Source organism: Halichoeres trimaculatus, unplaced genomic scaffold, assembly GCF_033239565.1.
Source record: "Halichoeres trimaculatus isolate MK-OKI-2021-1 unplaced genomic scaffold, fHalTri1.1 fHalTri1_scaffold_11, whole genome shotgun sequence".
In the NCBI taxonomy this organism is placed as follows: Eukaryota; Metazoa; Chordata; class Actinopteri; order Labriformes; family Labridae; genus Halichoeres; species Halichoeres trimaculatus.
Genome location: NW_027437189.1, coordinates 11,387,853 through 11,401,287, shown reverse-complemented (window position 1 = coordinate 11,401,287; position 13,435 = coordinate 11,387,853). Strand labels below are relative to the sequence as shown.

Below are 13,435 nucleotides of genomic sequence, written 5' to 3'. Positions count from 1 at the left end.
TGAACATTTTAAGCAGATATAAATAGCACAGTGACACCAGGCATCAAACAGTTTTAACTTTAGGGTAGTTCTGTTGGAACATAGTCTGAGAAATGAGGTTTTTATTTACTCAGTAAAAATATATGCAGCCCCAATCGGAGCAGCTCATGGACCAGATTTGTTTTGACCTCTGCACGCTGCAAATTATTGATTTATTGATTTGTTCCTTGACTCATTTCAGAAATATCCATTTGTCATCTGCATGAGTATGGTTTCAACAACAAACTGTTTTTCTATATTTTTCCAACAATTGTAAACACAGTGATTAAAAGCAGTCACAACCTGCCAATAAATTTCAATTAAAGTACAAGGCTGTTTTCCCTTAGTCATAGAAACGCTTTGACCACAGAGAGAATAATAAAAATGTGTTTAAAAGAATATCTGCTTCTTTAATTAATTGTAAAAAAAAAAACAAACAAACAAACAAACAAAAAAATTCTTGATTTGATGATTTGGTCTTATAAAGCAGCAGGAGCAAGCATTTGTTTTAGGTAATTATAATGATTAAAATAAGCAGCCATAAAAAGATCAATGAATAGTTAAGACTGGGTTGTTTATTGCATGCATTTGTGTCTCAAGGGACTGTAGCTGACGTCTCTCCTGCCATACAACATTGCCCACTACTCCTAACAGCCATTTTAGATTTCATGGCTGCATTTTGCATGCCCAGCATTGCTCTCCCCGGTAAGAGAAAACACAAAAACAGAGGGAGCAGGAGCCAAGCAGCTATGATGTGGCACTCAGCATCCCCTCTTACACTTACACTGGGAACCCCTCTATTTAAAATGCCATGGTTCAAAAAGCATGACGCCTGCGAGGAAGGAGAAAATGGGGGAGGGGTAGAGAAGACAGACACACCAGTGAGAGAGTGGAGGCAGAAAAGGAGGAGAGAGGGAAGGAGAGGCACAGGCAGAGCATCATTACAACGGCCGAGGAGAGTGTAGGGTGAGGTGATTGGCTGAGAGGCAGTGTAGCGTCATGACTAGTGAGGGGGAGCTCTGAGGATGCTCTGCTAAACTGGGAGGGAATACGTTCGCTGGGAGTTTGCATTCAGAGCTCAGCCATTATCAGCTGTAGAACAGGAGCTCCTCTGCAGAATCATCTTCCACACCCAGTGCTTGTTGACTGATCTGCTCTTCCTGCTGCAGCCATGAATTACCTACGCCGGCGTCTCTCGGACAGCACTTTCATCTCCAACCTGCCCAATGGCTACATGTCAGACCTCCAGAGGCCCGAGCAAGCTCAGCCTCCTCCACCTGCCACCACCACCACCCCTGCCAAGTCTCCTACAACTGGGCCCTCACCTCAAGCCACGTCCCCTGCTCCAGAGAAGAAACCCCCGCTGTCTCAGTCCACTGGATCAGGCTTCTTTAGCTCCATCACCAATGTTGTGAAGCAGACAGCTGCCTCAGCAGGGCTAGTGGAGCAGACTCAAGTCACGACACCTAAGAAGTTCAAGATTCTCCTGGTGATTGATGAACCACAACAGGAATGGTAAGACAAAAGGTTTCTTTCCTCAGTCTTATCATTAATCTTCATTAATTCATAGGCGTATGTTGTTTTTTTGCTCACCTTTTGCACTTAATATTTTTCTGCTCACTATTTCCTTTGAATTTTATAATTAAGGGTTAAGAACCAGAGAAACTACATCTGTATCAAGCACCCAGCAGATGTGAATGGGAGTTACTGCTGTGGTTTGATGGTACAGCATGCCAGTGTTACGATAATACATACTGGTAGCCAGTACTTAAAAAAATACGGTCCATTGATTCACAGTAGTAACGCCATTACAAGGAAAGTGGGGGTTTATGTCCTCTATTTTGTCTTTTGTAAGAAATTGAGTGTTTATTTTCTTGTAGCTCTCAAAATAAAAGACAGAATAAATTGTCAGAGCAAAATTATGAATTCGTTAACGATACACACTCAAAAAAAATGCTTCAAATGGATTTTCCATTGGTTTTGCAGAATTTAGGAATGCACAGGGATGTTGTGTGAATACTGCAGTGCTTTTCTTTCATCAATGGGGTTCCCCTCTGCTTACAGATCACATGACACATCCTGCGCTAACACAGGGGATAATTCATGTAACCAGCTGCAGCACATGTTGCATAGAGCACCATTAGTGGTGATGTGGATAAGTAAGTAAAAACCCAGTATAGACTACATAAATGATATAACTGCTGCATTTCCTGACATGCTGGGAGAAAGCACCATTGTGTCATGAATGTTAAGAGCTGGCTTACGTTGAATGATCTAAGCTGTGACACTGACAGTCAGTATCCCAGGGGATCTTACTCAGAGGTAGCTTTAGAGAAGAATCTTCGTCAGTCTGCTCTTGAAAGGAAATAATTTGCCTCAAATCCATTAAAGTAGGTCTATTTCACATAAAGGCTAACAACACATTAAAGAAGTAAAGATTGCATTACATCCATCAGCACATGATCAACAATTGTTTGCGCAGCTGACTGTTTCCTGAAGTCTTGTGCACACACAAGCTGTGCAGCTTGATTTAATGTCAAGGCTCTTTTGTCATATTTTTACAGAAACATTAATGATCCCCACAGACAGATGGAAAGAAACAACCCTCTGATGCATGTGTAGCAAAAATATTCACATCTGATGAGATTTTGGAGTAAGTCTACATCTCATCTGTTTGAGTATGAGACAACACTACACGGTTGATGGATCTGATCAGCTACATGAAGTCACCTTGATTGCCACGATTAAGAGCCTGAAGTATTTTTTAGCTTCTGAGAAACTGTCCCATTTTCAGTTACTTTTGCAGGGGGAAGTGATCTATTCCACATCAAGTTTTATTTGCCATCTCTTTGAGAATAATGTAGGGTAATAAGATTTTCACCGCACTGGCTGCATTTCCAGAGCAAACTGCCCTCAAGACTCAACAAATCATACAGGATATTGTGATATCAATATTGTGATCGGTTGCCCAACAATGCCCGTCTAATCCTGTGTTTGTTTTACTGGCCATTTATATAACAGAAACCTTGATTGGTGTTAATAAGATCAGAACCAAATAGAGAAATGGATACCAGCCTGATGCATTCACTCCTTCCACATTTATCCTGTGTGGAAAGGAAGCAGTTTGTTAAAGAATGAGTATTACAGTTTGATGTGCCAACACAGAGAAAGCTCTGCAGCTTTGGCAAAGAAACACATTTCCAACTAAAACCCTGACATTCATCAAAAGGTCATTCTAAATGAGAGTTTTGAGTATGTAGGGACGGGGTTGAGATAACATCCACACTTCACTGTTCTCACTGTTGACATTTAACAAGATATGATATGGAGTATTTCTCCTGAATTTGATGAAAACGTCAAATGAGTTACTGATTTGCAATGATTTTTACTGCCTAATGTGGCTCATTCACCATATGCACAATGCCGTTGGTTGGAGCTTTACGTAACACACATAGACCTGGGAGCTGTGCACTATCACCGGGAGTTAAAATACCTCTTTCAGAGGCCATTGTCCATCTAAGTGCTGCATCTATTTTTCATGCCTGCACACTATCGCTGAGTGAGGGGGCGTTTGTGTTTGTTGACAAGCTTTGGTTCCTATTGGTTGTTTTAATGAGACCTTTCACCCCATGGTTGTTCATCTCTCTTGGGTTGAGTCAGTGTGGTGTAGATCTGCCTCTTTCACGCCGTACTGCTTTAACTGTAGATTTAAATGGTGAATGAATGTAAGAGATAACTTTAAGGAAGAGAAGCTCATTCGAAGGAAAAGACTTGAAGCTTTTGTATTCAGCTCGCAAGTTCCCCGGAAGATGTCTATAACAAAGCAGAGCTGCTGGCAAGCTTTGAGAAGATGAAAAGTGTTTTTATTTTCACGCAGGTTTGCCAAGTACCTCATAGTCTCTGTAGCGTTGGCACACCTTGAGTCTGAGGGCTTGTTTTTGTGCCTCATAGCACTGTGTCGTGGCTGTTTTGAGACTGTTTTTCTGCACGCTGCAGCATCAGAGAGAGCAGACGTGGTGGCCTCAGGTCACTCAGGATGAAATCAGGAAAGAGTCCTTGAGACTAATTGCATCTGGCAGAAGGTTCGGCCATCACCGCCAATTTATCAGACACAATCCCTCATGATTTATGTCCACACATACTGTATGAGTGTGTGTTTGAGCTGACATTACTCTGCTTTTTAATCTGGGTCTATGAATTTATAAATTGTAGATAAAAAGACGTAATTATGATGAATCAGCCATTTATTTTTCAGGTGAAGTGTTTTGGATAAATTCTGGCAGTTGTGTACAGAACAAATGTTCCAGTTAGTGAAAAACAGACATATTGTCTCTTATTTTCTCTATTAAACCTTTTATATCAGAAGTTTTCTTCACAGAAAAACAAACTGACTTTCACAAAGAAGTCTGGGCCCAGACAGCATAATAACCTTTTTAATACAATTGAACAAATAACAGCCTATGACAAACAGAAAACCCATCAACGGATCAGCATCAGTGAACAACATGATGTGCATTCATGTTATCCTGTTTTTGTAATTGTCAATGCAAATTGACGAATCTTTTAACCCAATAGCTGAGACTAAGATAAGAGAAAAAAGCACCATAGCCAAGGAAAAATAAACACCTACCCAGCAACAACACTCAACACAAGATCAAATCTGAAACAACGGCAGCAACTGAGTTGGCCTGTCACTGAAAAATGTCTGAGAAATCAAAAATAGAATGAAAAACAGGATTTTTTGAATCAGACCTTTGTTGTGCAACAAGTTGTTGTGAGCAGAATAAATCACTGCACAGGATCAAATGCGCACTGATAAAGTCATTGTGACTGTGAAGCTCTCAGCACGAATGTAGACAGAAGCTCTCTATCATACATCCACTGTTTATTCCTGTTAGATGAGGCTGCCAGTCATCCACAGAGATTTGTTTTGTTCCAGGAACTCCATGCTATAAATTACTACGACAGGAGGAGCAGATGTTCTGCGGTTACTTATTCTCCCTGTCTCAGTTTCAGAAACAGAAGCTACGATTCCTTTTTGATTCCATCTCCTATCATTCAAAATAACTAAACACAAAAGAGACTGTTTAAACTGAAACCAGGTTAGGAGTATTTTCCACTGTGGGCTTAACCTTGATCAAATATTACCCCTATGTGAGAGTGAATGCTAAGCAGGCTAAGTGATTAGGCATTAAAATTCAGCAAGGGGTTCCTGCTCGCAGATGCTCGGGGGTGAATCATCAGAATGAAAAATTGTTTCCCAGCAATATGTGATTTAGCTATAGTTTAACTAGCAGCCTTTAATGGTGGTGGTTAAATTTTCATTATCAGACCCTTTTTACAGAATTTTAACAGAGGGAAGTTTTGTCAGTCTTTTGGTTTCTTACCTCATCTTACATTCAGCTCCAGGGTTCCCATATTGATTCTTACAAATGAGTGATCAGAAAGAAACTCAGCTATTATCCTCCTGGCTCTCTGTTAGAGAGGAACTGCAGGCACTGTGCCCAGCTTTACAGCCAATATGTAAGTCAAGGGCAGCTGTAAAGGTAGGTCTAAAGAAACCTTTAACAGTAGAACACACAAGGAGAACAGGTTAACCCAATACAGGCCGATAGCAAGTTGTTTGAATGTTTAACAGCAGAAATATAATCTGTAATTCAGTATGTCCTCTTTAAAAGGAGTGTTTCAGATTTCCACAAGGACATTTTCACTATCCACTGTTGTTATTTCAGATATCCACAACGTCCTTCTTCTAAGGAGAAGTGACGTCACTTTTTCCTTTCTGTGTAATTGGCTTTAATTTCAACTATCTACAGCATCATTTTTCAAACCATGTTCCACATACTGGTTGTCTGTAATGGACATTCTTCATTACAGACAACCCATTTCCGATATCCATTATCCAATTGTTACAAGTTATCGTTAAGATTCCATACGTTATATTCAAAAGAAAAAAAAATGGCAGTAGGTGTTCCTAAAAGTTGTCCTGTCGGGCCAAATTATAAGGGGTGAGAGAAAAAATTGTTGTATCCTAGTATCAGGATTTTTTGTTTAACAGTTTTAAATCATGATTTTTTGTTTGTCCTTCATTTTAGTCTTTCTTTATAAGGAGAAAAGTTGGGATGTTAGATCCCCTGAATTAATACTACAAGCTGACTCACAAGTTATTTTCATTTTTTGGGAAAATATTGCTCCAGATATAGTCTATCATCATCGTCATCATTCATCTTTTTCACTTGGTCTGGTGTTCAAAAAGTGAGCTAAAAATTACATTAATCAGGAATACCAAGGAATCACAATTTATTTTGAATAGGCACCCCAAAAATCATACAAGAATCGATTTGGGAGAAAAGCATATCATCCCAGCCCTACAAACTATCCACACAAGACACCGACACCAAACACCTTAAATGGTCAACCTTATATGGATATGTGCCAATTTAAATAGTGAACATAGCAATAAATTAATAAAGACAACAAAATCCCACATGAAGAGGCAGCAGGAAAGCAGTCCCCGGACTAAATGGCATTCTCCCACGGCAGGCAGAGGTGAGCTTTTAAAGGCTGGGGTCCAGTTGAGCCTTTATTACAATCAGTGGACTCACCTTGAAATGAGCAGAGGACGGGCAAGGAACTCAGAAACATACAGCCCTAACATACAAAAATGTCATTTCTGATAAGTATGTTTGGAAATTTTAGGCATCTACTGGGGATGGTATTCGTAGTTATTATAGCTTAAAATTATGAGAAGTAAACATTGGATTGTATGCATTTGAAATGTGACTTTTCTGTGGTCCATGGTCCTTTCCTCTAATAATGGCAAAAAAAAGCTCAAAAAACATAACTTTTTAAAAGGGTGCATTGTAGATGCGCCAAATGTTTTTTGTTTCTTTTTGTACGTTATTTTGACTACCTTTATTTTATTTATGGCTTAGTCAAAGTCAGTTACTTTCAGCCGTTTATCTTTAGGTTTTACTGTTTTGACATGCACCTACAAGAGAAGTGCTCCTAAAATCCTTACACATGAATAACTACACAAATAAATATCCGATTTAGCGATCAAATCTTAAAACGGAAATATCTATAATTACAGTTCTTGCTGGTGAATGTCTGAGGAAATGCTATTAGTGATATTAAAAAAAAATGTTCTCAGGGATCATTACGTTGATACCACACCATAATGGTATAGTTTCTCCACACAGCCATTCCTGATGCTGACAGAGTCTGAAGAACAAAATGAAATCAGAGGCTCGTCCTCTTCACGCCTCGCCTCTGTTTTTGTGTCTCGGCCTCTGTTTTGGCAACACTCTCCGTTTACAGTATGTATTGGCAAAGAACATCCATCACAGCACAGAGGAGGCTCTTCATTTCCTAAGATTTATGAGCCATGATTCATTTTTTTTAGTGCTTGTTTTCCTTCACAGCCAAATAGATCCCCATGCACTAATTAGACTGAGGATGAATAATTCAGCTCTATCTCCTCTCTGGATGTGCAGGGAGTGAAGGGGATCGTGACAGCGGGGTGATACAAACTGAGAGGCAGAGTTGTCCACACTATGGTGTCACTACTGAGTAACAAAAACAAAAGAAAGAATATTCATCAGATCCTGTGTGGAAGCTAGTTACTTTGTTCTCTGCCTGTTTCTCTGCAGTACACGCATGTTTTGACCGTGGAGAATGAAACTTACCGTGCTGGCTGTAGGAGAAAGAAAGATCTATTCTGAGCCCACATTAGTATTGATTTACTGTAGATCACACCTTCACTTCTACCCTCAAAGCTTATGTTTTCAGGTCCAGCTTCTGCATGTAGAGAGGATGTAGAGAGGATTGTAGATATCAAACACTGTCAACACCAACAACAATCACATTGGGCTTCTTCAGTGTCTCAGTTGTCTGTGTGCTGGCAGCTCATATACAGTACTATGGTCTATCTAATAACTGTACACACTACAGTGTTCTTGAAACCAGCAGGGTGAGCTTTTTATTCCAGCCAGAGTAAGCAAAGTGCCTTAAAAATGCTGATTCACAAGCTATTTCATCATTTGTTGAAGAAAATGTGGATTCAGTTTTTTAAATCTATCTGCAGCTTTGCAGCTTTAACCTCCTCTGGGTGGGGCACCTAGTGGGCAATGAAGAAGAAGGTGTTTAATTGCTGTGTGTGTGAGTGTGTGTGTGTGTGTGTGTGTGTGTGTGTGTGTGTGTGTGTGTGTGTGTGTGTGTGTGTGTGTGTGTGTGTGTGTGTGTGTGTGTGTGTGTGTGAGTGAAGAAGTGGTGCTGTGCTTTATTGCTTTTTTTTCTGCCAGATTGATGTGAATAAGTGTTAGAGGCTGAGTCTGAGCATTAAGAATAGCTGTAGAATAAATATTTGTTTCCTTTGTGTTGCAAATACAACCCACATAGAGTGAAATAATCTATATTAATTCACATTGAGCTATTTGTCACTGCATACAAGGCTGGGATTGGCTATTAATGTGGTGTCCTTTTTTGCATTTTCTGTTGTTATCAGGGCAAAATTGCTCCGGGGAAAGAAGGTACACGGGGATTATGACATCAAAGTGGAGCAGGTAGGTTTCACCAAGGCACTTATACCCATTTCACGTGGCTTATGTAGAACAGAGGAGAGAAGTGGATGTGCTGTGTCCTCATACGACTCTTGTTTAACACCTCAGGCTGAATTCAATGAGATCAATGTTGTCGCTCACGCCAACGGAACCTGCAACGTCAACATGCAAGTTCTCAGAAATGGCACCAAAGTCATGAGGTGAGACACACACATACACACATCAAAACATTTTCATCAACTTTTTCCATGAATTTTTATTCTTCTGTGCAGTTATTCATCACGATTTTGTCTTCTAGGTCATTCAAGCCAGACTTTGTCCTCATTCGCCAACATGCCTTCAGTATGACTCAGAATGAGGATTTTCGCAACCTGATCATTGGTCTGCAGTATGGAGGCGTCCCGAGCATCAACTCTCTGGAGTCCATCTACAACCTGTGTGACAAGCCGTGGGCGGTAAGCACTTCACAGCCAGGGAGAGCTGAAAGAGGAGAAAAGGACAACAATGAGGATGAGCTTTCCTCTGTACTTTGAACACTGAAACTGCATTCAAACTGAGGCTGATTTATTAATCTCCTTTTTTTGTCCAGTTTGCCCAACTTATTAACACTCACAGGAAGCTGGGTGCTGAGAAGTTCCCTCTGATTGAGCAGACCTTTTACCCAAACTACAAGGAGATGGTGAGAGACGTTTACATTAAATGCTGCAACCAAAGATGATGTAGAATTTGAGAAGCAGAATAAAAGAAACTTACTCCTCACTTTCTTATTTCAGGTTAGCATGCCATCCTTCCCTGTTGTTGTGAAGATTGGACATGCCCACTCTGGCATTGGAAAGGTATTGCGATTATCACTGAACTACAGACGAGTTTTAACAGTTTGATTGATTTTTAATAGTGTGACACATTTTTCTGCATCTTGCTGCGGCAGAAGTTGATGAAGTTCAGTTTTAAACCCAGGGTGTTTTTCTTTGTCTTGTCTCTTGTGTCTGTTGTTTGGTACAGGTGAAGGTGGACAATCACAGTAAGTTCCAGGACATCGCCAGCGTTGTGGCTCTAACACAGACATACACGACCACAGAGCCTCTCATCGACTCCAAATACGACATCAGAATCCAGAAGATTGGCTCTGACTACAAAGCCTACATGTATGCATTAAAATGCTTTATTTTAAGATTACAGGCTAAATGAGAAAAGTGTCAGTTTATTTATAATATGAGTGTTTACCACACTACAGGAGAACTTCTATATCTGGGAACTGGAAGACCAATACTGGCTCAGCTATGCTGGAACAGGTGGCGATGACTGACAGGTACATGTTGATAGTATCAAAATCCTTCATTCAAAAATAAACTATTGGTGTTTTAATCACTGTGTGTTGCTTTAACTTGCATAGTACCTCGTTCTTTCGTGACAAAAACTGGTGATCATCACAGAGTGGAGCCTCTTCATGCTGACTCTGTTTCTTTTTAGGTACAAGCAATGGGTGGACACCTGCTCAGAGATTTTTGGAGGTCTGCACATCTGTGCAGTTAAAGCTATCCATGGGAAAGATGGTAAAGATTACATCACAGAGGTAGGAACAAAGCATAGTCAGATGTGATGGCTTCAAATGAAGTTCAACTGTGTTAACACTACAAGGACAAATGCTGCCACAGGAACTATTTCACTGTGTTATCCAAATGTAATGTGGCATGTCTTATATAAAGACAGTTTTTACTTAAGGCAGTTTGTGTTGACTTCCTCTTGGTGTCTTTCTCACCCTCTCTCTGCTGTGTCCCTGTGACGTAGGTGGTGGGCTCTGCCATGCCCTTGGTAGGGGAGCACCAAGCTGAGGACAGGCAGCTCATCGCTGACATGGTGCTGGCAGAAATGAACCAAATAGCAGAGAGGGAAGCTAATGCTCCCCAGAGACCCACCACCATACAGCCATCCCAGGTGAATTGACACACACGAGGCTTGGAGTTTGTCGAAAAACGTAACAGTAGTGTTCTAGTCACGCTTTAGGACCCTATAGCACCTATGTAATCATGCTATTTTAAGCCACAACCACTTGAAAATCAGCTGACTGACTTGTTTCTTTGCCCTTAGGGAACTGGCCAGAAGGGAGAACTTGTCGGTGAAAACACTAAAAACGGTGCCGGGCGCCCGCCTCAAGGTTGTCTGCAGTACATTCTTGACTGTAATGGCGTTGCAGTGGGTCCAAAACCAGTCCAGGCTAACTGAGTCACCCAGGAGAAAGAGGGGAGGTCTCAGAGTAACGATAACAAAGGCGTACCTTAGCTGAACTCAAGCGCAGACGTGTGTGGATGCCAACAGCTAGATTCAGACCTGGGGGATGTGAGCTTGGTACAGCTGAGTGCTGGCCTGGACTGTGTTTTTAACTCTATGCAGTGTCAAAATGTACTGTCTACTTGTTGACCAGTTGATTTGTGTGCTTGTATAGGTCACCTCTGTTTCAGTAGTAGCTGTGGTTCTTTTTCTTTGGGGCTTTTGTTGACGATGTAAAAAGCAGATTGTGCCTACACTGAGTCCAGTGCTGCTCTGTGCTACCTGTTTGACGCAGCTGTGGTCCCCTTGTTCGCCCCTACTCCCTTTTTGTTTTCTCTTTTGGTGTGTACCTTTAAATATCACTCAAACTGTGGACTATGGTTCAGTTTGAAGTTTATGTATCTCTTGATATGTATCCAGTACGTGAGTGTGTATGACTGTAGTGGTGATTATTTTCATACTTATACTAAATAGATATTTATTTTTGTTTGCATGATTGAAACGATGGCAGGTGCAAGTCAGTTATTAATGTCAGATTAAGTGGGATGTTCTCGTAACATCGCTGTTTTACCCAAGCTGTGTTCCCTGTGATTCATGCATTGTGAATGTGTCATAAGAAATGCATACTATATAGGTTCAGCAGGTTACATGTGCTTATTTGCAATCATTTCTACACAGAGTGAGCACAACAGTGCGCACTCCTGCATACACACACAATACAGACATTCAGTATGTGGCCTTTCTTAAAGTTATTTTTTCATCTATAATGTCACAGTGTCACCAAAAGAGATTATTTAGAGAAATTTTAGCAAAGTTATAGATAGATGCAGAATAAATAAGATTTTATCCTATAGAAAGTAGTGCAGGTGTGCACACACACACACACACACACTGAAATATATACATATAATTTTTAACCAAAGAGTAAGTGATTACTTTGAATCATCCTTTGCACTCCAGTAACCCACTTTGTAAATATCAGTGAGGGAACTGTAAATCCTGCTGTAAGTGTGTAATTTCATCAGAGAACAGCGCTCCAAGACGACACTTATGTTTTCCAACAGCCTGTTGTAAATTACACACCAGAGAAAGGAGGCTGGGTTCAAACCGTTCTGTCCGTTTATGTTTGGATGTTTGAAAGCAGGCATTAGAGCTGAAAGTGATAAGATGAGAACAATATTATCTGCTATGAAATGGCAGATAGAAGCATCCCTGCCTGCACCCCTCACACTGGATATCAGCAATGGTGATGTTGGTGTTGCCATGACAACAATACAAGTGCTCTGTCTTTTCACGTGGACTGTCTCACTACCATTCAGAGATTCAACTCATTTAACCCACACTCTTCCAGTGCACTGATGGAAAGTGCAATATAAACCTTTGTTTTTAACCCTACCTGTGTGTTTTATTGTGAAATCAGATCTTCCATCGTGAAATTCAAAAAGCTATAGTCACACATCCGCACACTGAATTCTTTTAAAGCCTTCTTACACAAACGTCCCAATCACTTTGTTGCCGTCCAGCGGCTTTTGTGAAGGCCATTCCTTGAGATAATATAAAAATAGTATCAAATATTTTCAGCAAGCTTTGTGAATAACTCCTCCCATCTTGTGTAGAGTGCCATTGTATCTGTGAGTGTATCTTTGTAATAAGCCATGCCTGAGGCTCAATGGATGTGTTGTTCTATTTCATAGGAAACATGCCAAGGCAATTTTATGTCCAATAGGAGGATCATGCAGAAATAATCCAATCTGTAACATCTGCATGGTTCAGTTCAGTGATGGTAAATCAATATTTGATCAATGTTTATCTGGCCACTGTGTTAAAGTGTAAATTCAATCTTCTGACCTGCAGGACTGTAACTAATAAGGGCCATAGTAATCGGTTCAGTATGTGTACTTTAAAACCGGTGTTGGACTGTTCAAATTATGATTAAAATACAATAAAATGTGGAAAAAGTTCCATTCTGGATATTTCCCCTCTGTCACTGGCAATAAAGCTTCCTTTGCAATATATGTTTGGTCTGTCTTTCCTTATATACCATGTGCACACATTTGTGCATAGCAATGTTTAAACAGAGGGGAGGCCGTACCAAAGATTCAGCTTCAGGGCATACACACTTGCCTGCACAGACTCGATGGTTTCCAATGCATGAAGTGTCACTGTGGTAGAGATAATTGTGGAAATTGTATCTGCTTCCTTCTTTTATTTTTAGTAGCATCTTATCTTTGTGGTGTCTGTGTCATGTGTTCAGTTAAATAACAGTGATTCAAGAACATGCAATACAATGTACAAAAGGATCACTCTTGACATCAAATTTCATCATCCCGACCTCAAAACAAAGATACCTGCACATAGAAAAGTCGAGACACACTGAAATAGAAACATATCTAGTGGAACCACAATAAAAAGTGAATTCACAAAGGTACTAATCTCCAGCAAAGGATGCAAAGAAAAACATAGACACCTGAAAAAAACTCAATACCTTTACTTAATGCTCAATTAAGAGCTGCAAACTCTTAACATTGAGGTCACTTACACCTGTGCAGCCTAACCAACACTATGTGCCGTGTTTAGTGTTGATTTTG

The 13,435-nt window shown here is 40.4% G+C and overlaps 1 protein-coding gene across 1 annotated transcript; it reads left to right on the top strand.

Annotated features, from left to right (window-relative positions):
* Positions 1-968: 968 nt before the first annotated feature.
* syn2a (synapsin IIa) lies at positions 969-12,809 on the top strand. Its single transcript, XM_074682036.1, has 11 exons — positions 969-1,533; positions 8,525-8,582; positions 8,688-8,779; positions 8,878-9,034; positions 9,169-9,258; positions 9,353-9,415; positions 9,582-9,724; positions 9,814-9,888; positions 10,050-10,152; positions 10,368-10,514; positions 10,668-12,809. Exons 1-11 carry the CDS (start codon positions 1,190-1,192, stop codon positions 10,800-10,802), a joined length of 1,407 nt encoding a protein of 468 aa, XP_074538137.1. The 5' UTR covers positions 969-1,189; the 3' UTR covers positions 10,803-12,809.
* The last annotated feature ends 626 nt before the right edge of the window (positions 12,810-13,435 follow it).

Bases quoted from the DNA above. Each gene is read 5' to 3' on its own strand.
- syn2a (XM_074682036.1), top strand. From the start codon at position 1,190: ATGAATTACCTACGCCGGCGTCTCTCGGACAGCACTTTCATCTCCAAC. The intron at 1,534-8,524 runs GTAAGACAAAAG...TGTTGTTATCAG, and splicing joins GATGAACCACAACAGGAATG to GGCAAAATTGCTCCGGGGAA. The intron at 10,153-10,367 runs GTAGGAACAAAG...CCTGTGACGTAG, and splicing joins GTAAAGATTACATCACAGAG to GTGGTGGGCTCTGCCATGCC.